Source organism: Thunnus thynnus, chromosome 13 (genome assembly GCF_963924715.1).
Source record: "Thunnus thynnus chromosome 13, fThuThy2.1, whole genome shotgun sequence".
Classification (NCBI taxonomy): Eukaryota; Metazoa; Chordata; class Actinopteri; order Scombriformes; family Scombridae; genus Thunnus; species Thunnus thynnus.
Genome location: NC_089529.1, coordinates 24,726,049 through 24,749,930, shown reverse-complemented (window position 1 = coordinate 24,749,930; position 23,882 = coordinate 24,726,049). Strand labels below are relative to the sequence as shown.

The following is a 23,882-nucleotide window of genomic DNA, read 5'->3' as shown; positions in this document are numbered from 1 at the left end:
CACTTTTTTTTCAATTGACTTCTGTGACATCACATCTCATCTTTATTATATAATGTAACAATAGCTTAAGCTCACTGGGTAAAGTCCAGGTGTTAATGATATAAGTGCTCCCCTGTAAACCTAAGTTGTTTGTTCATTTTTTATGAGCGTAATGAGGATACAGTATAATATGTGTACGTACGTCATGAAGATGAGACAAGATTAGAGTCTTAAATTAGTTGTTGCAGCACATAAGAACTTTCTGTCTAATTGTAGACAAACTAGTGTCAGGTCAGTGCTTCAGGTCAACATCGGTAAAGACTGAGCAATAAAGTTTGTTACTGACTTTGGAAAAAGCAGTCTGACAAAAAACCCCACTTGATTCCAGGGTCATGTCTTGGTGAGGGCTGTCTAAAATTGTGGTAACTTGTCAAAATTTAACATAATGTTACATGCAACCTGATATTATTATCTCATCTTCTTGATAATGTATGCTGATCAACAAAGGTCGATCACAAGACATTTACTGTTACTGTATATTGTCATGACATTGGGGAGCAGGTGAACCCAAATGCAGAGACTGGGCGGGCACAAGGAACTGAAGAATATATTTATTAATTAACACAGGAACAGCAAACAGGAGTGCAGGCAGGCAACTAAACTGAACAAATGATCCAACAAGACTGCACTAAAAACCAGGACTTGAATACAAACTAAACTAATCAGACAACAAGGAACAGGTGACAAGACAAAGGGGCAGGCTGGGAGCTGATAGGCTGGGAAAACATCAGGGAACAGGGCAGGGCTAACGAACATGATGCAGGGCATGTGTGGAAGGAAAGGAATGCAGGAACACAGGAGGTAAACAGAGCAAACAGAAAACCAAAACCCAGAAAACACAATTAGGCTCAAGAAAGCCTCAAATGCCAGCAGGCCAAATGCAAACAAAACACACTCTGCTACTGTACAGAGCTAAATGTGCTGCAAGATAAACTAAGACATGCAAACTCCTGAAGTCCAAAACATAGATCTCTTCCACAACCCAAAAACCAATTCACCAATTGGAGTGAGAACTGCATGAAAAGCATCAAACCTGGAAGTACAGAAAAACAAGCCCAAAACACATTCTCAGGTAGTAAAACAAACAAACTCATTCTGCATCATGTTAGTATTATTTATGAAGTATTACTTCAGCGCTGTATGCTCACATGTATACAAACTTAAATGTCAGGACAAAAGTTAACTACATTAAGCAATAATATCTCAAGGGGTCCTTCAATACAATACTATCTTATCTGTCCATCTTCCACTCAGTCCAGACTTAACATCACAGTCAGAGACATCAGGTCTCTGGTGGACTGATGGAGAATGGCAGATAGGGACACAGAATCAGACTGCAAACATATTCCACTCAAGTTCCTAACAAGGTATAATATCTACATAAGAGAAAGAGATAATCATGATTATAACTGTACTATTCTGTTTATATGCCTGTTTATTTCAGTCCCCATATAGTGGTTTAGGCCTCAGCAGAACTTAATGGACTCTGCTTGTTTGCAGCATGGAGGTATTGATCAATAACCACATCTTTCACTATTACACTGTTTACGAGAAGGCATGGTCACACTGATATACTGTCAATATCATAAACAAAGCCAAAATCCGTTGTTAGCAAGGAATAAATATGATGATATTTATAATCAGTGCTGGGTAATTTTATACAGTCGGGGGATATTTAATTTTTGGGTGCTGTAAGTATTGCTTTGTCACTCTATCATTTTCAGAGCTGGCTGTGTTTGCTGTCTTATCTTTGAGTGGGAGGCCCGACATCTGTACATTTTCACAATAGTTTCAGAACATGTTAGCTTAGTGCGGGGAATGGGGACATAGGGAGATTTGTAACCCTTGTCAAAAACTCCTGTAGGATTTTTGTCTTTTCCAATAGAGTCCTTTAGGATTTCTATACAGTTTAAAAAGCGTTCTATACCCTTTATAAGAAAAAAGTTTGGTTCTATGTATCTATTTGGTTTCAATCTGATTTTTTGGGTTTTAAATTGTGTTTAAACTTGTTTCTATTTTAATTTCATTGTCTTTATGCTTGTATGTGTATACATGTGTGTCTGTCTTTGTGAAGCACTTTGGTGCAAAAGTTTTTAAAGTTTTTTAAAGTGCTATATAAATAAAATAAACTTGAAACGTGAAACTTCCTCCAGAATTTTCACAGTCCTATTGGAAATACTGTTTTTCTATTGGATCTTAAATATATTTGAAAAGTCACAAATATGTTCTTTAATCTTTATTACTATGAAAATTAGCAATTTCACTCTTGTTCCTTAGTTATGATGGATTCTTGGAAAATCATGTAAAGTTTTGGGACTACTGCACCTCAGCTTATGTGCTTGACTTTGTCTGTTAAGGATTAAATTTAAGATTATAAATATATTCATGCCTACAATCATCATATAACTAGGGATTCTGTTTACAAGATACAGTGCAGGTTTGGTTGAACTAGTTTTACAGTTAAATTTTTACAATAAAAGTAAACATTTTTCCACATTCAGATTGCACTTTAATACAATTATAGTGCAATTACAAACCTTCCACCAAAATAGAAGGAGTACCTATTTACGTGTCGTCCTAGTTCGTTAGCTAGCTGCCAGTCTATGTAGGAAGTGTTATTATGGATCCCATTGCTTTTCTTGGCAAGACACGCCCTTGAGTAGTATTCAAGTGCTGGGATTGGCCAGGCGTCCACACTCGCTATTTTCCACATACATATAATACAGCCTCTATGCTTGGCTCAAAGTGTTAACTCGTAGTCCTTCAGAATTGGTATTTCCCATTACTCAACACCAGACTCAATTTCCAATTTCCAATTTAATTTAGCAGACGCTTTTATCCAAAGCGACGTACATCTGACAGCTGATACAACACAAGCAGTCAGGAGACAACAACACAAGTGCCATAAAGTTAAGTTTGAGTCCAACAGGATGTAGATGCCAACAGGCGGTGCACCGAGGCAATGCATAGAGTACTTAGAAGCAGATTTTGGGGGGGGGGGTTTTCTACCTTCAGTCCATCAAATCCAGAGTGCTCGCAAAAAAGCTGGGTCTTAAAGATTGAGAGGGACTCTGCAGATTGAACAGAGTTTGGTAAGTCGTTCCACCACTGGGGATCTACAGAGGAGAAGAGTCTAACTAGAGACTTAGGGCCCTGTTGTGGTGGTACCAGGCGCCTTTCATTGGCAGAGCGTAGAGCGGGAGGGAGCATAGACCTGAATGAGGGAGTTTAAGTAGGCAGGAGCCGTTTTAGTTGCTGTTTTGTAAGCGAGTGTTAGGGTTTTGAATTTGATGCAGGCATGACCTGTGCTTTTTTGGGCTGGTTGAAGACTAGCCATGCCGTCGCGTTCTGGATCATCTGCAGAGGTTTGAATGTACATACGGGGAGGCCTGCCAGTAAGGAGTTGCATGATATTATGAGAGCCTGTACTAGGAGTTGTGCTGCATGCTCAGACAGGTAGGGTCTGATCTTCCTAACGCTGTACAGGGCAAACTGATACGACCGAGCGATTGGGGGCACGTGAACCTTAAAGGTTAGTTGGTCATCGATCATGACACCCAAGTTACGGGCAGACTTTGTGGGCATGATCTGGATTGATTCGAGTTGGATGCTGATGTTCTGTTGTATATAGGGACTGGCTGGAATGATAAGGAGCCCGGTCTTAGAGACTTAGAGACCAGACACCCACTGAACATACAGTTAGGAATGGAGCATGGACGCCTGGCCAATCCTAGCGCTTGAATGCTATGCAGGCCATGTCTTGCCAAAAAGAACAGTTGGATCCATAATAATGCATCCAGGAATCAATCTGGCAATCGATAAGAAAACAGATAGCAATTACAGCAGAAGCAAAAACGAGAAGGAGGGGAAGAAGCCATACTTACACTTTGTTGGACGTGAAGAAGCAAATGCATTCATAATATTTATTTGATCATCTAGAACTACAATAGGTAGCAAGACAAATCTAAGGCATCACAAGATGATTTACTCAATAGAAAAGTAGAAATTAGTGATTTCTGTTGCATCAAATAATGTTTATTTTCTTGTCCATTACCCCCCAAAAAATTCAAATAAAACAATATCAGTCTTTGGTTGAACTAGTCATAACTAGTGGATGCTACCAGAGAAGAGGGGTCACAAGTAGACTTTGTTTTCAGGGTCACAAGCCAAAAAGGTTGGGAACCACTGGTCTAGAAAACAAATAGCAATCTTGTAGTTTAGGTCCTTTAACATAGAGGTCATTACATTAAAAAAAAGTTTAAGTGTTCACAAAAATTATTCTATATAAATGGTCAATTATCAATGTTATGTTTTCAGGTACATTAAACATGTTAACGTTTTAGCATTTTAACTTATATTGTTTTTGAACTCTTGAGGTCACTAGAACCTGTTGAAACTAAGCCCTGATATGATAACCTTATAAAGTCTTCAAAGAAACAAAGACACATTAGCATTAATTATGTGTATTGTCCACCTGAAGAAGTCCATTCATTCTCATTTTGGCTTTCAACTCTAACTAGTTTGCTGTATCCTCAGTAATCTTCCTCAGTGAGTCAATACAGCTATCACCACTGAAACCAGAGAAATGAAACTTAATTCCTACTGTGTACTTGTACAGGTTGATAATACAGCTCTCTTGAGTCAACAACTTTGTCAGCCATTTGACTCTGAGCAGGTAATAAACAATGAGTTTATCACACAGCTTATTCATTATTTTGTTGCTGAAAAGCCTGGTAAGACTGAACCATAAATCCATCGGCTATAAAACCAAAACAATGAGTGTAAAATAAATTGTTGAGTTCAGTGGTAAGTCTGTGGGTTTGTCACTACAACGCCTTTCACATTACATGTCATTTAGTTTATTGATAATGTAAAAAAAAAAAGATTAGATTAGCTTGGAGCTATGATTAAATTTTAACTAGCATTAGCACACGTAGTACCTAACTTGTAATAAGTGATTGTTAAAGACTAATACATTCTGACAGCTGATATAAACCAAAGGGAGGAGATTGGTAGAATATAACGTGCCATAAAGAATCCATTTGTCAGAGATGTTGGGCATAATATACTGATACAAAACACTATCATGAGTAATATAAATTCAGTGCTATAGTTTTAAGTAATTGTAGGTAATTAGTCTAAAGTTGCTTTTGGTGTTTGTTCTGTGGCCTGCAGTTAAATCACGTCTGACAAAAACATGCTATTTGTAATACATAAAATCTACTAAAGACATGATTTTGGCGCTATTCTTTCAGGTGATTGACCTTTGGGCCAAACTCCCATTATATCAGAGGTAGGGCTGTACTTTAAAGTGGACTTTAGAACACATGAGGCATTCAGGGTTTTATAGTGGGGCCATTAGCTATGGAAGTGTCAACATAGGGAGCGCTTGGTAACTACACCAAAAACAACACTGCTCTCATGCAGGAAAATGACTGTTAATACCCTGAGCTGTGTGATGAGCCCATATGGTGCGCATGGGAGCCAGGGGGATGTGCATGTGTGTGTGTGTGTGTGTGTGTGTGCATGTTGGGGGGAAGGGAGTGTCCTATCTGCATGTATTTGCAAATATGAAAATGAAATGAAAATTTAATTGAAGTACAGATGATGGTTTTTACATATTATAATATGTTTTGTTTGACTAAGCTGCCAAAATTCTTGAGTAAATGTTATCTCACAAGAGTTCATCAGTGAGTGTGCATATATTTGTAAATGTATACAGCTTGTGTCCTTACAACCAGGGTAATAAATGAACTGCATACTTTTGTATGTATCTATAATTACATCTCTCTTTATCTTGCCTCTGTTTGATGAGTTTATAATGTTCTGATTATTTTACCCATTTTGACTTACCCCATACAGAATTTGGTTACATAAACACAAACACGCCCTTTGTTAAAATAACACATTATTGACTATTTCTGACTGTTTTGGGAATGTGACGTGTTCACATTTGCACACATGAAACTTTCAAATGTCACTAAAGTGTTGATTGTGGTGTGTTGAAGCAGTCATAGCTGGGAAATAAGTGTGGAAAAGGGGAGCTCAGGGGACTGTTGCATTTATTTGAACTCCTGTTTCTGGCCACCTGATGAATATAAGTCCAATATTCCAATATATTAGCTCTGTTTTGGTTTCCACAAACCCCCCTGAGGAAAATATTTGTCTCTTTAGCAGCTAAATGCTCCGCTATGTTCATCTGTTAAGTCACTGAGTTTGTGTGGCTGCCATTTGTTGATGGGCAAGTAATTTGTCAGAACTTTTTCACTGAAAACAGCTGGCTGCTTCAGTTGTAAAGGTGGCTGATTAAGGTGGTGAGTGTCAACCAAAAGTAAATATGAGGGCCATAAAACCAAAACAAATAGCTGAAAGATGGTGTAATGTTCTGTACAGCTGAGGGGAACTGCACTAGAGACAACCCCTTTCAGCTAAGTCATGTGATCCATTGTACATATAAAAACATGGAATATAACCACTTTAACATATATAATCAGTGCACTCTGATATTTTTAAAAGCAATATGAATGGGTTAGCACTCATATGATGAGGCTAACAAAGCATAGTCTCACAGACAGGAGCTTTTTAGTGCAGCTGAGCAGCAGAAGTTCATTAAAGATCCCTTCCAAACATGTTTTAAAATGTATAAAAATACTCTTCTTTGAATAAAAATGTGTGTGTAATATGGTTTTTCCGAAAAGAAATTCAATTACCTTGTTAAAAATCCTTAAAATTACACTAAAAATCCTGAATCTATGAATATGCAAATATTTTTCATTTCAAAAGTTTAACTGCTGGACACAAGATGTCTCCTACCTCACTGAAAAGCCCGTTCTCAGTGTATGTGCACTGGGGGCTTCAAGTTTCCACATCACACTTATGTAGGTAAGCTACATACTGGACCACAATTGGATGAAAACTAGTTGTGATGTCACAAATCCTGCTTGATGGTACACGCCTTGAACTCAGATTTAAGGTGAGCACAGAGAAACTTTCCACTTTTCCACAGATGAATGTGAAAACGGCCCTCTAGTGTCAAACTTTGCACAGTGAAGGTCGACCATCCAACTGAAGATGTAACTGAATTGAATAGATGGGGGCTGTAATGTCATTATTTGCACCTGTGCTTTTGTAAAAAAAAGGCCTATCCATCTAATATTTGTCAAAAACCAAATATGTTTATCATCATTAGAGGCATTAGAGGAGATGTCAGAGGATCAAGCGTTTCATACCAATCCATCCAGTAGCTGTCGGCATATTTCAGTCTGAAACAAAGTGGTGGGCTGACCGACAGACTGACATTGCCATTACTAGAGCCACTGCAATAGAGTGGCAAAAAATAATGTTTTGATTTTCCCCCCATAAATAAATAAGGTTTGTCTAGGTTTTTTTCGACCGAATCACGGTGAGTAAGGAGAAATGTACAGAGTGCTGAGGTCACAGTGGGGCTTGTGGGAACCTAATACTTTTGAGATGAAGGCCTCGTTGCTCTGGACAACAGCTCCAGATAGATCTTATACCCAGTATTTCAGTTTACAGCTCCACAATAGATCAATTAATCAATTTTAATCAAATGAACTCTTCATTATTATAATAAACTTATAGGTAAATATCAGCCCAATATCCTTATGACCCTGATATCCCACTGTCAGATCAAGCTCACTGTGTGTATCTAAACTATCTCAGTGTTTTGGAAGAGGCCCAGTTAGCCCTGCTCCGACAACTTTATCTTTTCTACTCACAAAATGGCCTCGACACAAACAGATCATCTGTCTAAGCCCCAGAGACCTAATCACACACACACACACACACACACACACACAGATTTCTTTTCCCTCGGGCGTTAACAAGCTCAGTGGCTCAAGGATAAGAGTTAACTCAGAGGGGAAAGAGAAGAAACATGGGGGAGGTGGCAGTATGTGCACTTTATTAAATATCAGGTATTAGCCAGGTGGTGTTTTTTTTTACTTGATGTGTTAGGACTTCCATCCTTCCGACATCATGCCTCTGAGAATTATTCTTCTTATTTAACCGATGATAGAAGTAGCTCAACAACTTATATTAGTTTAAGTGGAGAGTTTTAGTGCACTATGAGGGCTGTTTCAGAGGCTGATAAGGATAATATTCTTTAAGAAATACTGCACACTGGAGATTCTGGGGGAATAGAAATTACTAAATGTCAATCTATTAGGTTTAAAATATCATATTATATCAAAATATCATCATCAGTTCTTAAAAGCCCTCTTCTGTCTACACGTAATTATACACTCACACCTTATGAGACAGTACCATTGCACACAGCTCCATCTAGTGGGCACAGCAGGAAACGAGCTCCTTCGTCTGGTGGCCTTGTTTTATGTGGGTCAGAGGTATTTCTGACATAAATCCAATGTGACCACAATCTGCTCATTTAGCCTGGAAGTTCACAGCAGGCAGTGTGCACTCATTGACCTCTGCTTGTTTTCATTGTTATTATATTATTCAATGTCAGGTTGTGTAGCTTTATCAAAAAAACAAACTACATTAGGACTCACTACAATCCTTGTTAAGACTTACAACCACTACAACTTAAAGCTGCAATATTTCTTTATATTAATATTACTATCAGTATTATCAAATGTTTAATATGAAAATGTTTGCTGGTAGGGACATATCACCAACTCTGCAGTCCTGCTCACCTTTAGGGAGCTTTTTAGTTTATTTTCAGCTCTTTATCTTATTCTTTCAGCCTGAAACTTTACACAAGTCAACCCGACAGATAATAGCATTATCTGCAAAAACCTTATGATGAACCTAGTGACAGACAAAGTTAGTGGCCAGCTAAAAAACAGATATTTCCCTCAGGAGTCAGTAGGGACCAAACCAGAGCAAGAAGCAGAGTGAATATTGGACTTACATTCATCAGGCGGCCAGAAACACGACTCCAAATGAATGTTTATGCCGCTCTGCGTCTGCTAGATGTGTTAATACGTTTACCAACTTTATAAGATGATGATATGTCAATGTTGCGTTTGCAGCTTGTTCCTCTACGTCAGTTAATGCAGCTGTAAAGACTGGCAATATCTATATTTTTCATGTTTTTTAAACAAATCCCATGAAAAGACCAAAACCAACGATGAATTGATTCTGCTAACAAGTATTGTTAGTACTGGGATTGGCATTATTTTTTCTTTCTTACCCATCAACTGTGTGTGTATCTACTGATCTGGGTGACGAGCTGCTGCATACAATTGCCCTTGAAGGGAGAAATAAAGTGGTATTGAATTGAACTGAATTGTCTGTACATCCAAATCCTTATATAGCTTAGTCCTCTTAGTCCTCCATAGAGCTCCGTTGTTGTCCAAAAATGATTGAAAACACATCAGTGAGCCGCACCGTTGCACTGGATAACATGTTCCTTTATTACCATGAACACAGCCAGTAGTTTGTTTTGAGTCAATCCCACATACACCAACCTGCTGCAGCAAATACTCACTAGTGCAATAGCGCAACATATTGTGCGTGTATTAATATGGTGCTGAAAATAGTCCCCAAGAAACACAAAATGTATTCCTGTTTAGAGTAATATTTGCTCAAGATGAGTGTTCACCTGTTTACTGAGCATTTTTTTAAAAATTGAAACTAAACATTTGTGAGCTGCTTTTTAAGATTTACGTCTTAAGTAGGAAAGCATTGAGAGATGGACTAACACATTGTTGGTTTTGGTCTTTTTATGGGATTTGTTGACAATAAGAATAGCACCAGCCTTATACTTTAAGTGTCACTGTAGTATTCTATGGTTTGTGTCTAATTTATTGTATGTGATACATGAGCTGAACGGTGAACAATGCATAAAACATACAGTATTTTTATTGCCATTACCATCATGGAAGCAGTAGCCTGAATAATGGGTTGAATATAAAATAAACACATGATGCAGTGTAAGTCAACACTGAATTTTAATCATTTATACACTCTGAACAGACTTAAATGATAAGTCAGCTACATTATTCCTGGTAGAAGTATTGTTGCATATCTTACACAGCTGCTTTGGTATGTCTGGCTTTGCCACAGTAGTTACATTCACTGTGTTGCCTATAAATACTGTACAAAAATAAAATATGCTTTGACATAAAGCAAACTCTCTCTGTTACTAGATTTCTATCATTCTAACAGGAAAACATAAGGCTTTAAATGACACACAGTATATGCATTTTCAATTACCAGCATCATATTGAACAGAATAAATTATAACTTGCAGTCGGTGTTTGAGACATTTTTCAAGTCTCTGTAATATACTCACAATATAATAATGTCCATATTTAAAGTGCATAAAAAAAGAAAAAATATCCACTCGAATGACAAGAAAGGATATAAATTTAGGTCCAGGAACAGCTATGTAAAATGTCTTTTTTTTGTGAGTGAAAATAACCTAAAAAATATCATTTTCTAAATGCACTGTTGCATGTGTACTATGAAGAGTATGTTCTTATTCTCCGATAAAGTATTTTAAGTTTGACTTGTAGCTGTGCCTGGAGCTGAATTTCTACTCTTTTGTTCCCAGTGTCAGTTCCAGCTTTAAGTCCTTAAGCACAAATATGCCTTCAAATCCACCCTCTAACCTAAAAAAAACACACTGAGTTGAAGGTCAGAGGGTGTTTTTCTTAGCAACATGTCTCTGAACTCCGTATTCACAGTCTGTAATGGCAGGACTCTCTCCACTAGATGGAGCGCTCTTCCAGCAGGCGGTTGTGACTCTACTGACTCCATTCTTAGGCTCAGGATAGGACAGCTTATCAGTCGTCTGCAGCATCTAGAGTCGACATGTCTGATATTTGCTGTGAGGGGAGGCGGCCAACTCGTAGAAGAGGACGTAGGCGTTGCTGCTGCGAACTTGGCTGGAGGACATTGGGCTCACCCTGCACAGAACAAATGATACACAATGTAGTTGTAACACTGAAGCATTATTTCTTATAGAACAAATGCTTGCACTTGGGTGTTTAAGATGTTTTTAAAATTCAATATGGCTGCATAAAGTGATAAGAGGGGTCCAAGCACATAATTTGACATACATATATTGTACAACTTTATACACAAGCGTTCACAATAAATGGGCAGAAACAGAAGGATGCACACACCTTGGTGGCAGGCTGATTTGAACAAGTAACCTTACAGGGCATGACCATCAGGACAACACAGCTGTCACTAACAGCAGCTTGCACTAAACAGAAACTTAGCTTTGCTGCTTGGACTCATACATATCGGCACTGAAATTATCTTAAAACTACAGGCACGTACACGTAATCTGCACAGTTAATTTGCCATCAGTAAATTATGCCAACCAGTTGACACAACCTTTATACATCTAGAATGAGGTCACGTTATCTTGACAGCAGACATATAAAGTCTTCTCCTTATCTAATAAGTAGTTGTGTGAGGTGATACCGCATGAGGAGTAGATGTTAGAGTCGATACCTGGAGTCGTTGTAGCTGTACCACTCCCCCAGCCCCGGGTTCCTGCAGTAGGCCGTGTAATGGCCTCCCAAAGCGTTCCCCGAGTGGTTGGATACTGCATACAGGTTATACACAGCACGCTCTGCAGGGAGAAACAATACTGTCAGTCCTTACTTATCAAAATCCAGCTGACCTTGGAAAGTACATGAGAGTTTGTCCTCCTCTCCTTTGGTGACAGCGTGTCATCTTCGGGAAAATACTCACCACTGTTCTCTGAGGTAAACTCCCGCAGGTCCAACTCTTTGAGAGGGAAGTTGACATAAGTGGAGAGTTTGCTTGCTCGGATGTTTGAGTCTGAGAAACGCTTCAGGTCTGAGAGGAACGCTGAGTCAAGGAGCCAAATTATAGTACTTGAAGTGCAAATGTGTTTATTTTATTTACACAAGTAACTTCTTCTCCTTTTTATTTCAGATGGATTTATATTAAATAAGGCTGAAACGAACAGTCAAATAATCAATTAGTCAATCGATAAAAAAAATAATTCGCAATTATTTTGATAATCGATTAATTATTTCAGTAACTTGCTACACAGTCACAGGTTCCAGCATCTCAAATGAAACAATTTGCTGCATCATATATAACAGCAAACTGAACATCCTTTTGTCAGACAAAACAAGACAATTGAAGACGTCACCTTGGTTGCTAAAAAGCTGTAATTGGCATATTTCCACTTTTTTTTTTTTTTTTTTAACTATCATAGACCAAACAATTAATCAAAAAAATAATTGCCGGATAAACCGATAATGAAAATAATTGTTAGCTGTGGCCCTAATATTAAATATAATATATTGTACTTTTACCCCACAACATCTACTTGACAGTTTTACTTACTTTACTATTTACTTCAAAGGTTTTACATATGACACATACAGTATGATGCTTGCTAAATATGATGCATTGCTACAGTATATAGAGTAGCTAGACTTACAGTAGCACGACCTGGACCACCTCGAACTGCCTACTCTTTGTAGCATTGCTTGATTTTTTTTTTTGGCCACTTGGGGGCAGCAAAACAAACTTAAAAACACAACACTGACATATTATTGCCTTATAAAGTTGTTGTGGCTAACAGATTAGCAAAATGTTGCTTATTTACAAATCCAGCAGACACAGAGTGACATTAGCATTCACTTTAAGTCATGTGTCTGACCACCTGATGAGTTTAAGTCCGATATTCACTCTCCTTTTAGCTCTGTTTTGGTCTCCACCTACTCCTGAGAAAAATATCTGGCTCTGTAGCTGCTAAATTCTCAGCTATGTTCACAAGCTTGTTGCTAGTTTTTATTTCATTTTTGTTGCTGAAAATATTATTAAAAATTGGATTGATGATACACACACAGCTTCTTCACTTAACTGGACACTGGCTCGCTAAGCAACTATAGATGACTGTTTGAAGTCCGGTCCACCAAACGTATGCATATTTTTATCATAAGCAGACTTTTAGCATGGTGAATGCATGCACATGCTTTAAACAATAAACAAAAGGTGCAGCTGATGTCAAAAGTGGGAAAAAAAAGGATACGAAGCACAAGAATCTGTGGGAACTTCTGGATGCTGAATCTTTTGGTGCATTTCCTTCTGGCATTGCAGCTGTTGCATGTCTGAGAGAGAGTGACAATCACAGATAAGCCAAATGAGACGCTGCTGCTGTATAATCCATATATCATCTTCACAAAGGAATGTGGAGCATGGTGTTATGTGAGGTTTCTTACCGGTCTCTCTTCTCCATCCAACACATCTTCCTTTGTGAAAAGTCTAAGGCAGTCTTTGAGAGTCACCTCTCCTGAGCTCTTCTGCAGAGACACAGATTATGCCCGGTCAGAAAACAGCGAAATACATTAAGACTAATCAAGTCCTTTACCCCTGGAGTCTTTCTGAGTTGGTCAAAATATGATCAGATTACTGTTAGGCACACAAAAGAAAAATTTTGAAGTGAAATCAGATAATGTACTGTATATTATATTCATGGTCAAGGACTCCATTGCAAAATAATCATCTTTAAGGTCAATTTGTTATGTGAAAACCCTTTACAAAGCGTATGTGTGTGTACTGACCTGTACAATAGGTATTGATAGGTCCCAGAATGGATCAAACACAGTGGAGCGGAAGCCACAGACAGTGCAGGTCAGAGAGCTTTTCAGCTGTCCGACAAACAAATCTACAGGCAGAAACACGAGATGAAGAATTACATTTAATACACATGTACGTTCAAGGATGGATGAAGCTACAGCATAGCTAAAAAAATCACTTACCCACTACTTTACTGTCCTCTCTCTCCAAATACATATTCCACATCCGTTTGCCTTTCTCATCATCCCTGCGAAGGAAAACCATGAAGTATAGCTCAAGTTAAAATGTATTTTTTACTCCTAAACCCTAACAGCAGAAATACATGACGATGTTACAAATGTTTTTAGAAATAAATCTTTGATGTTATCAAAAAATTGCAAATCCATGAAATTGTAGTTGTAATTGTAGTGGAAAAATAAATATTTTCAAGTACTGGTGGTACAAGATTTCTTAGAAAACACATCCTTTTCACATAACTGGGGTATAAGGTCAGAATTGGCCATATAACTACAAAATCTTAAAGCTAATTACTTACACCATAAATGTAAATAATTATACAGTTTATTTCCAACATGGCAGCTCGATCAGGCAGTGAAGTGAAGTGAGAGGTGTCAGTGACATGGCAGTTTATGAGTGACATATTGGGGGCAGAGGTGGCTGGTATGCCGACTTACGAGAGGTGGTCAAAGTCCTCGACAGACACCTTTGGTCGGACCGTCACTCTGTTCACCTCATTATGGAGGCCGTCCAATAAGAAGCGCAGAAACTCCTGGGCGTCCTGCTGACTGCAGAAGAAGAACTGATTCATTATTTCATTATATAACTGATACATTTCTGACAACAGCTGTTTTTTTTTTTTTACAGCTACATTTAGTTAGTGTAAATGAAAAGGCTTGTAGTTGCAGGGAGGGAAGACTTACTTGCAGCCCACAAATTTGGGAGCGCATCTCTGGATCTGGCTCCTGAAATCAGAGGGACTGATGACCTCGTTGTTCACAGAGGTCCACAGGTTCTGAGTCAGTTTAGCAAACTCTGAAATAGCGGGGCGGAAGAGAGAGAAAGACAGAAAGAAAATTAGACCATGTTTTTGTTTCCACCAATCTTTTACAAAATTGCTTGAGAGCACAAAGTCTAAATGCTATTTTTTTAAAGGGAACTCCGCCAACTTTAACCTTTCATTGATAAAATGAAAATATTCTCTTTTGTGCTTATTTGAATGAAAATAAATACTATAATTTAAGCCTGATATGTATGAAAACAAGTGGCCTATGTGTGGAGATTTTTTATGGTAAAGTAACAAAAAAACATAACAAAAACCTTATCCTAACCTAAACTGATTTTTTTTTGGGCATGGAATAATGTCAATTCAACTCACTAGCTTTCCCAGGGCTTTAAACTGCTTCTCACAGTCTTTATCAGCAAAAATTCATATAAATTCATTTAAAAAACTAAACCAAAACTGAAAAAAAACTGGTGAAGCACCTTTTTTGTACTAATTATAGAGAAAAAACAAAGTTTTGGTACAAAAATGCATTTATGTATTAACTGTTGAGAAAATAAGGATATTCTGAGGATCTTCACACATGGAGTTACAGTGGTAACTTGTGAAAACATGCTGTGCAAACACACTCTCTAAAAAGCCCTGCAGGAGTGAAATAGTCTGGTGCGAGCCCAAATTCTGCGGTGAATTATAATTAGTACAATGTGATCTGCGTGTAGTTTGATCATTATGTTCTGGTGTGTCTGCCCCGTGAAAGCGTGACTTTTAATAATCAGGGTATTAAATTGTCAGATGTTTAGCGCTGATGTTAGAGCTCCACAGCAATGTATAGTTTAAGGAACAGAGATTGGGGAGTATAAATACACACAAGCTGACAATCTGTGACATACTGCTGAACCATAAAGTGACTAAACTAGACAAAGCATTGAACAGGTCTACAGTGTTTCTCATTACACAGCTAACTTGTGGTTTAACAGCTCAGAGGCTCATCCTACCTTCCATAAGAGCAGCGTTGGTCCTGCTGTTGAGGTCTGTGCGGTGTATGTCTCTCAGGCAGTAGTCTCTCAGCTCTGGAGTGTTACTCAGACATTGTAGGATTGAGTTCATGAAACACTGTAAATAAAAACAAGACAGAGAAAACCATAAGAATTAATTAAATGAAGATTTATTTGGAGGTTTGGTGGTGATATACCAGAAAGACCAGAAAGAAAAGTAAAAGCACTTACTGTGTTACCCAGGTTCCTCAGTCCCACCAAGCCTTGAGGATTCTTGTTCTGCTCAAAGAGAAAGAGAAAGGAGATTCTAGTTCACTCGTATATTTGTTTGGGGCATGATACGTTTGACAGATATCACATTAAAACTTTAAACAGCACGAGAAACAGCTTGTAGAAACATTTGATTTATTATTCAATAAGTTCTGAAGGAAAGATGTGAGCATGCTACAAATGTGGATTCACTTTTTTTCATTAACTTTTTTTCAGCCATTTTTTGACCACTTTTTTCACAAAAGTGCAGAAACATTGTTAAGCAAACACGTTGTCATGGGCCCAAATAAGACTGACACATAAAAATGTTTCTCTTGGTCCCACATATGTGTCTGTCAACTGGGGTCAGTAAAGGGGCCAAGATCAGCTAAAACGTTTTTTATTTTTTTGTTTCTACTTTGGGCTTATGACTGGGTCCAAGTGGGCTACAAGTGGACCCACATGGACATGAGCCAAGATAAACTGGAAGTGAGATTTTTATGGGCAAAACTGGGCCCTTAAAAGGATATGTTCGATTATTAGAGGTAGGTAGAACATGAGTAATAAGCCAGATTTAAACTATAAATTAATTAATAGAGGCTGACAGTTTTCTGAGCTATTGTCCTTTGTGTTCCCACAATTATATTCACGTCAAGTAGGACTGCAGCTAGCGATTATCTTCATTATCAATTAATCTGCCGAGGACTTTCTTGATTAATCGTTTGATCTATGTAAAGTCAGAAAATAGTGAGAAAGTCAAAGATGAGATGACTTAAATGTTTGATTTAATGTTTAAATGACAAAGAAAAGCAATAAAATCATCACATTGAGAAGCTGAAAACAGCAACGACGATGAATCGATGTATTGACGCTAAAGAGACACATGCAGCAGTTTTCTAAAAGTGCTCATATAAATTAAATTTTTTGGGGTACAGATCCTCAGACCGGCTGCACATCCCAGCAGAGAAACACTTCAGCTTGCACACAGTCTCAGTATGATGGAAACTACTGTATGATAGCAACCCTGTCACATTTCTCAAGTGTGACTAAAGCCTCGAAGGACTGCGTAGCACTCATCTGACGCACACCACTTGATGGTCACATTGTTGGCAGCATCGCGGCACTGAGCTGTGGATACCAGCGACTGTTCCACATGCTCTGATGAAATGTCACAGTCCTGACCTCTGCGTTGCACCGATAGGCCCACCAGCCACCACTCACACCGCGGTGACATCACACGAGCATGTGACGCAGGCCCGAGGAGAAAGGCTCTACTGAGAACCAACGGGACAGGACGCGGCGAACAAGTGTTTGTGTGAAGAGTTTCACATCACTGCACGAGTAACAGATCAGCTGGTTTAGTTTCCGACATATCTGGTGTCACATGTAGTGAAGTGTTAATCATCTGTAGGCTCAGACTGATGCACATCTGACGATAGAGTTACTTTTAGATTGAGACGGTGGATGTATGTATGGCCACGAAACGCCAGAGCAATCACAAGTGTTGGTCGGAACAAAAGAAGACATTTGAGACCAAACAACCAACAAATTCCTCAAAAAAATGATCAACAAATTAATCAATAATGAAAATAACTGTTAGTTGCAACTTTAAAATCTATTCTTGATCCCTCTACCTGTGCAAAAATGAATACATAAATGGGTCTTGGGTAAAGTAAAGGCTTCATATTTGGCAGTACCGGTTGGGTTCAGGTTGGGTCTTAAGGACAGGACTGTAGCAGGGACCCACTGGAACCAATTTACAGTTAAAAAGATTCATAAAATGTACAAAAACAATAATTCCATGCTTTTCAAGCAGTTTTTAATGTCCCCGTTGTCCTATTGCTGATAGAATATTTAGCTACCAATGCTTGATTTGGAGCAAAAACAAGAAATATTATCCTCAAATGACTTCCTCGTCCAAATCTAGTCACCTGTTGCTGAGATGTTTCACTGCGTAAGCTTTAGACAAAGTAGGAGAAAATTCTAAATATCACTTCTCTAAACAGAATGAGTTGAATAATTGTGGGGAACAGATTTTACTCTTTGACACCCGTATGTGTATGTGTAGCGACGCCGGTATCTGAGTTTAAACAGGTGACATATTGGCTTGTGACCGGTAGCTCTTCCTGAATGAGGGAACATAGTAACAGAGTAACATGATGACTCTGAGCAAGTCAGCAGTTACGCATCAACGCCTCTGCTGACGGCTGAGCAGATCCATGTGGAAATACCAGCGTCAAGGTAGCAGCGCGCTGATGGAAGCATAAATAAAGGAACAAATGTAAACATGGATTTGTGCAGCTACCTGTATATCACATAGATATATATACTGTAGATTTTTTGGTTGTTAATTGTACTACTTGTGAGATCTACTGTGTCTTTCTTTCTTCTTTTGCTGTTGCTGGATAAAACATGTGCATGTTCCCCTTTTATTGTGCAGTGTTCTATCTTTACTTCACTCTATTATCTTAGCAAATGCATTACATTTTTGCTACAGTGCTCAGATTTTCAGATACAAGGTGTGATTTAAAACACAGAGCTAAGCAGAGAGCTTGTATTTCGATAACAATTTGCTCACACTGCACAGAAAAGACATTTTCAAGTAACTCTGAATACTTTTTTGTTTGTAACAAGTCTATTTAGCACATGATTTAGTACATCCTGGAGAGTGGAGAGATGTAACGCCTCATGATGAGCATTTCAACCCTGAAAATAGAGCTGTGACAATATAAGCTATTAACAGCCTGTTTGGCTTACATTTCATTTATTTTTTTTTCCTTTTTCTTCTCTGCAGTGTTTGAAGGTGACCATATGGTTTGAGCCCCAGTCTGCTGCATTGCTCCACTGAATACTGACCAGCAGGGCTCGGCACACTCAGCAGGTGGCTTGTGATTTAAAAGACCCGTCTAAAAAAGCGAGGAAGCGAAGCGTTCACGTAATCGCTGCGTTCTGAACAAGAACGCTCTCCACTTGTTGGCATGACTTCAGAGAGAGAGACAGAGCCAGAGAACGTAATGTCCTAAACCAGCTATGCATGCCTAGTCAAGGCCATATAACATGTGACGAAACAAGCAACACACACATGGTGCCAGATTTGCCACTCCCTTGGAAACAGTATAAACATAAATCTCTGCTACATGGCAGCCAGGCTGGGAACAGTCCAACATATAATACTCAAGTAGAAATATTGGTACTTTCCTGAACCTGTACAAAGTACAGTAAATAGTACTGAAAACCCCCCAAAAAACTAATTTAAAATGTTGATAAGTTGTTGAATTCATTTTTAAATCACTGACAAGTCTCAAGATGTTTGAAAAGGCAGAGAAATCTTCTTTTCTCTGCTTCTGATCCTTGTTGAAAGATGACAAAAGTTGCACCCTGACAATGTAATGTAACAATGTAACCCTGCGTGTAACGACAACACTAAGAGTCTACAGCCATACTTGCTGTACTTAGTGGTGCTCTGAGATGAATGCTAACGTCAGTACGCTAACATGCTAACAACGACAAAATGCTGATGTTTAGCAGGTACAGTAAAACATTTACTATGTTCACTGTCAGTTTAGCGTGTTATGATAACATTTGCTTATAAGCCCTAAACTCAAAGTACAGTTGAGGCTGATATTTTGTAATGAACCAAAGTATTGGACAAATTGAAAGTCATTAGGAATCATCCTCTGGCGAGCATAAAATGTCTGCACAAATCTATCCAGCAGTTTTGTTGAGATATTTCACTCTGGACCAAAGTGGAGAAACGAGGAGCGACGTGGAGTGGCTGCAACTAATGATTGTTTTCATTATTTTCATTATTGATGAATTGTTTTGTCTATAAATGTCACAAAATAGAGAAAAACGCCCGGTATAAATCTCAAAGAGACGTCTTCGATTATCCTGTTTTGTCTGATAAACAGTCCAAAATCCAGATATTCAGTTTATTATCATGTTTGATACAGAAGAACTTCAAATTCTCACATTTGAGAAGCTCCAACTACTGAATATTTAGTGTTTTTGCTTAAAAAAAAAATGACAAAAACGATTATTCGATTATCAAAATAGTTGCGTATCATTTTTCTGTCAACTAATTATTGCAGCTGTGTTAGCATGGCCAAAAAATGAGTCAATTACAGGATGAATTTCCATCTTTCCATAACACCGGCGCAGAACATCAGTGCATACACATCAGTAGTGACAGCACAGATCCTCCGTGGAGACCAATAATATCCCCTACAGGACTAACACGGACAAGGACATGAAGTGATCTCATTCACACTACTGTAAACACATCAAACCACCATGGACACAAATATGTGCAGGCTGTGGGCATCTCTGTGTATTAACAGAATGTCCTGTGCAGATGATAAAGGCATCAGTCTGGACACATTCCTTATCAGCAACGCTCCTTCCTATTACGCAACTAACGTCCCACTCAAGCTGTTATTTTGATGCAGGCAACTGCTGTTCTTCTTAACTCTGCTGCATTGTGTTCCTGAATGTGTTCTGTGTGCTTACAGCTCAGTCATTTTCCACTTCAGGGCTGATAAAAGCCTAAAAATCAGATTTGGCCCTCCACAAAGCTGTGTTTGGACTTGCATAGAGTTTCAAAGTTGAATAAGATGTAGAAAACTGATTTCATTGTGATTTTATGATTTGTTCTTTTAAAGGCTGCACACAAAGACATTTTAGTGCAAAACTCACTCATCTGCCTTTTTCACAGTTTTCATTCAACAGTAAGGACTTTAATGTGACTAGCTTGTATTTTATGTCTTTTTTTAAAAATTTCCTCACACATCACCACTTCAATGTTTCCATGGATATGAATCATTGTTTATCATTTTGCATAGAAAAACCTTTACATTTTATGAGCGATCATAACACTTATATGAACATAGGACAGGCTTACATCAATTTTTTTCTTTATTAAGAAGTAAATATGCAGTTTTTGCCAGTTATATAATACTTGAGTGAAATATATATTTTGCAACAATATTTAAAGTAAATTTAAGAGAACAAGTTGTTTTGCCCTCACTGAAAGTAAAACATTCAAACCCACCATCATATGGTTTAATTTCTTCATGCTAAAAGACAATATTTGACAATTAAGCAAAGCTAAATGATTTAATTTTAAGCCTGTTGCAGCCCTAAAATATATCTGTGTTACAAAGTAAAAATAAGCCCAGAAGAACTTTATAAACTCTGTGTGGCAGCCAGGTTTCTTTTTTAGAAAGTTGAACAGGATGTAAGATAAGAGGAAGATGCTTTCACACACAGGTGAGACCGACAGAAGCAGGTGTGCAGTGGTGGTTCGTATAGACTCACCTTGGCCTGGTTGATGATCAGACCCATGAATGTGGACACCAGCATGGACCGGGACAACGGCGGATTCTTGCGCCGCAGGTCGGATTTGTCTACGGGTAAAGCGACCGGTTCCTCCGGTACTGTCACCGTGTAGGAGTGTCGCAGAGACGGCATGGTAGCGCTGTTGAATGCTGTCCGACACCAGGATGGTATTGTCATCCACTGAGAGGCTCTTTATTGAAGATGTTGTCAAGGAAAAATCAATCGCTTGTCGTTTTTTTTCTGTATTTTGAGGCTATCAGTCTCTTCTGCTCCCGTACGTAACCTTCCTGTATTAGAGAATAACAGAGGTGGTATGTGTGTTGGAGTTTTTACTGCGTGCAGTGAACGCCCCCTCCCACCCAGAGAAGTCTGATGCTGCCTTTAGGTGCTGTAGGAAACATTAAAACTCTTACAGAGCAGCGCGAGTAGAAGCTGTTATGTAATAAGAAGTGACTTGATTGCATTAATATTAGGTTTCAGGACTGAGTCACTGGCCTCCTGATTTTAATTTAAGTTAATTTAGTTTTTTAGAATATAAAATAAATGGTTTTTTGCCAGTTCTTGCGCAGGAAAATTATCCTAAAAACCATTGACGCTGTTGGGGAAGACGTGTTGTCACTTGTCAAAATGTTATACTCGGGGAGGACTGTTCACTTTTTTAATCGTTTTCTTTGAAGAGATGGTTTCAAGAACATGGTTTGTTATTTTTGCAATCAAATCTCTTACAGAGCAGAGCTGCAAAAGACAAAAAAGCTCCGAAAATTGCAAAAATTTCTCTTTACTGATTTACTGAGTTACTGGTGTACTGATTTTATTTTAATCTGTTTCAGAATAGACTAAATGGGTTCTTTACAACTAAAGAAGCCATTAACACTGGTGGGTTTTCTCTGACACTTTTACACTAACAGTCAACAGTTAGTGGTTACATGTCATGTAAACAATTACATGTCATTAGGGAAACTAATTACATTTACTCAAATACTGTAGTGAAGTACAATTTTGAGATACTTTACTTGAGTAATTCAATTTCATGCTGCTCTGTACTTCTTCTGCACTACATTTCAGAGGAAAGTATTGTACTTTTTACTCCACTCCATTTATCTGACAGCTACTAGTTGCTTTGCAGATTCAGATTATTAATACAAAATATATAATAATCAACAAATAAATGGTGAAATAATGTATTATTAGAGATTAAGCAACTCAGCAGTACATAAAGTGGTTAAAATTAGCTCCACGTTTACCAGCAGCAACATTAAAGTGATACTTACACATGAATGCATCAATAATTATAATCCAACTCTTGAAATGAGCCATTCAGCATAATGAGTCATTTTACTTTTGGTACTTTGAATATATTTTGATTAAAATATTTCAAATTTTGAATGCAGGATACCGCTAAAGATACTTTTGTACATTTTATAGACCTGTGCAACAACTGCTGGCTGCTGAGAAAATTAAGAAAAAAGTATCCAGACACTGGAAGGGTCACATAATTTACCCAGCTGAAACGGCAATGAAGGCACTTGATTAATGTGCATTTTCTTTGCTATAATTTGCTGCTGTAGCCGCGTGTTTCAATACTCATCATATTTTTTCTTTCAAGTAAGCAAAAGTGTGTGACATTCATTGTTTATCTGAGATCTGGGTAGCTGGAGTTGAGAAGGAGGTTTGATAAGTCTTCTGAAGAACTCTGGGTGATTATCTGTCTGTCTATTGTAGCTGTAAGAATACTAGTGTTAAAATGATTTTACTCTGCAGGTTTATCTGTTTCAGGTATTTTTTTATTAGCATCCTTACAGACTACATTTGTACGATATATAACAGTTATATAAACAGATAATGATAAACTTTATGGAGTGAGCTGGTTTAGTGTCAAGGACATGAGTGGCTTGGGATTGCTCATTCAGCACTTCAGTCAGCAAATCAGTATTTATAATGGAGAAGTAGCACAAGAAACTGAGGCACTATCTGACTAGGATCATCGTTGTGTTTCAAGAATATGTTAAACTCTCCAGAAACTGCATCAAATTCGGCAGAAATAAAGGTATCGCTGTTCATGTTTGGGTTTATCTGCTATTCACATTTCGTCGATAAGATGGTTTTAGGAATGTGGTGCAACCTTTACAGTTTGTTTTTTTTACTTTTTTAAAAAGGCACAAAAGATTTCATGTGTTGGCAAGATATTAATCTTTCATCAGCTTTATTCCTTTTTTTTCTAAAACCTCAACCCCCCTACTTGAGGAAGTTTCTTACTTTGACTTTGATCTTTGACTGTGGTTCTTACTTATTAACTTGACACAGAAAGAGCTCACAGCCTGATAAGAGGCTTGATTGCTGCCTCGTAAACCTTCAACCATCTATATTCACCCTCATCTTCTTGTTATAACAGAGAATCACTGAGCAAAGTCTCTCAGACTCAAGTAAAACATCATACTCAGCAGATGAATCAGGTTTTATATTATACCAATTATTGCATATGAGGAGGGTGAAACTGGGTTTTTTTTAATGAACAGACAGTATGTCACAACTAAAGGCCCTAGCATCTGTTGAAGGAAGTGAACAACATATGGAGCTAAAAAATTAAACATAATAAAATCAAAAGTGTTGATTCCCTTAGGAGCATTACTTTATTGATTAAAACTCAATGCAGTCAGCCCATTATATTTAAATATTTCTATTCTACAAGGGGAACTTGTGGC

General features: G+C 38.0%; 1 protein-coding gene across 1 annotated transcript; it reads right to left on the bottom strand.

Moving 5' to 3' along the window:
- Window positions 1–9,957: 9,957 nt before the first annotated feature.
- LOC137196003 (ubiquitin carboxyl-terminal hydrolase 2-like) lies at window positions 9,958–21,494 on the bottom strand. Its single transcript, XM_067608765.1, has 12 exons — window positions 21,160–21,494; window positions 15,826–15,873; window positions 15,595–15,712; window positions 14,520–14,631; window positions 14,274–14,384; window positions 13,782–13,846; window positions 13,584–13,687; window positions 13,242–13,322; window positions 13,052–13,130; window positions 11,734–11,841; window positions 11,491–11,611; window positions 9,958–10,934 (listed from the first exon to the last, which is right to left on the bottom strand). Exons 1-12 carry the CDS (start codon window positions 21,355–21,357, stop codon window positions 10,829–10,831), a joined length of 1,251 nt encoding a protein of 416 aa, XP_067464866.1. The 5' UTR covers window positions 21,358–21,494; the 3' UTR covers window positions 9,958–10,828.
- Window positions 21,495–23,882: the final 2,388 nt, after the last annotated feature.